Source organism: Rhea americana, unplaced genomic scaffold, assembly GCF_003343005.1.
Source record: "Rhea americana isolate MKP2758 unplaced genomic scaffold, rheAme1 scaffold_692, whole genome shotgun sequence".
NCBI lineage: Eukaryota > Metazoa > Chordata > Aves > Rheiformes > Rheidae > Rhea > Rhea americana.
The window spans coordinates 10,119-11,471 of NW_028186859.1; the positions used below are offsets into that span (position 1 = coordinate 10,119).

At 65.9% G+C, this 1,353-nt stretch overlaps 1 protein-coding gene across 1 annotated transcript in view; it reads right to left on the bottom strand.

Annotated features, from left to right (window-relative positions):
- The window catches only part of ATXN2L (ataxin 2 like), a 9,559-nt gene extending 8,516 nt beyond the window's left edge, over positions 1-1,043 (bottom strand). The window contains exon 1 of the mRNA XM_085321403.1: positions 878-1,043. Coding sequence (XP_085177529.1) covers positions 878-1,043 — 166 coding nt within the window. The remainder of the gene's footprint in view (positions 1-877) is intronic.
- Positions 1,044-1,353: the final 310 nt, after the last annotated feature.

A 1,353-nucleotide genomic window follows, 5' to 3' on the forward strand; every position in this document is an offset into this window, starting at 1 on the left:
CGTGGGGTCTGGGATGGCCCTGCGGGGTCCCGGAGGGGAGAGGAGGGGTGCGTGGGGCAGGTCTGGGGGCTCCGTGGGGTCTGGGATGGCCCTGCAGGGTCCCAGAGGGAAGAAAAGGGATGTGTGGGGCAAGTCTGGAGGCTCCGTGGGGTCTTGGATGGCCCTGCAGGGTCCCGGAGGGGAGAAGAGGGGTCTAGGGGGTGGGCCCAGGGAGTCTGGGGCATCTAGGGTGGTCCTATGGGGTCCTGGTGGGGAGGTAGGGGTCTGGGTGCCAGGTCTGGGGCCTCCAGGAGGTCTGGGGAGTCCCAGAGGGGCCTGTGGGGCAGATCTGGGGGCTCTGGGAGGTTAGGGATGGTCCTGTGAGGTCCCAGAGGGGAGAGGAAAGGTCTATGGCTTGTTTCAGGGTGTCAGGGATGGCTCTGTGGAGTCCTGGATGGAGAAAGAGAGTGCTAGGGGGCAGATCCAGGGACCTTGGGGGCTAGGGATGGCCGCTTGGGGTGCCAGAGGGAGGAGGAGGGAGTTGGAGGGCAGATGTGGCGTTTCAGGGAGTCAGGGACATCATTGTGGGGCCCTAGAAGGTGGAAGGGGATGCTAAGAGGTAGATCCAGGGACTTTGGGGAGCCTGGAATAACCTTGTGGGGTCCTGGAGCAGTCTGAGGGGCAGATCTTGGGGGTTTAGAGATCAGGAATGGTCCTGTGGGGTACCGGGAGGTGAAGAAATGTAGAAGAGCAGATTCAGGAGCTTTGAGAGACCAAGAATGTCCAYGTGGGGTCCTAGAGGAGCCTGGGGAGGAAATCTAGGAGCTCCAGGAGGCCCGGGATGTCTTTGTGGGGTCCTGGATGGAGAATGATGGGCTTGGGAGGCAGATCCAGGGACTTTGAGGGGCCAGGAATGGTCCTGTGGGGACCCAGAGGGAGGAGTAGGGGTCTCGAGGGCAGATCTGGAGGCTTTGGGGAGTCAGGGGCGTTTTGCAGGGTCCTGGATGGAGAATGAGGGGTTTGGGGGCAGATCTGGAGGCTCTAGGGGGGTCTGGGACATCCATGGTGTCCCGGGTGGAAGAGGAGGGCTCTGGGGGCAGATGTGGGGACTTTGGGGGGGGCAGGGACGGCCCTGTGGGGCCCTTGCGGAAGCAGGAGCGCCGTAGCAGGGCGGACCGGGGTTCTTGCGCGGTCCCGGGGCGTTTGGCGGATAGCCAGGGGCCTTCAGGGGAGCCCCGAGGGGGCTGTGGGGAAGGAACCTCCCGCCGCCCCCGACCACCCCCCCGCCTCCCCGCAGGTGAGGAGGAGCACGGCTGCCGGGTCCGCAGCGCCTCGGGGCCGCGGGCCGCGGGGGCGCCCGGGCCCCCCGCCGGC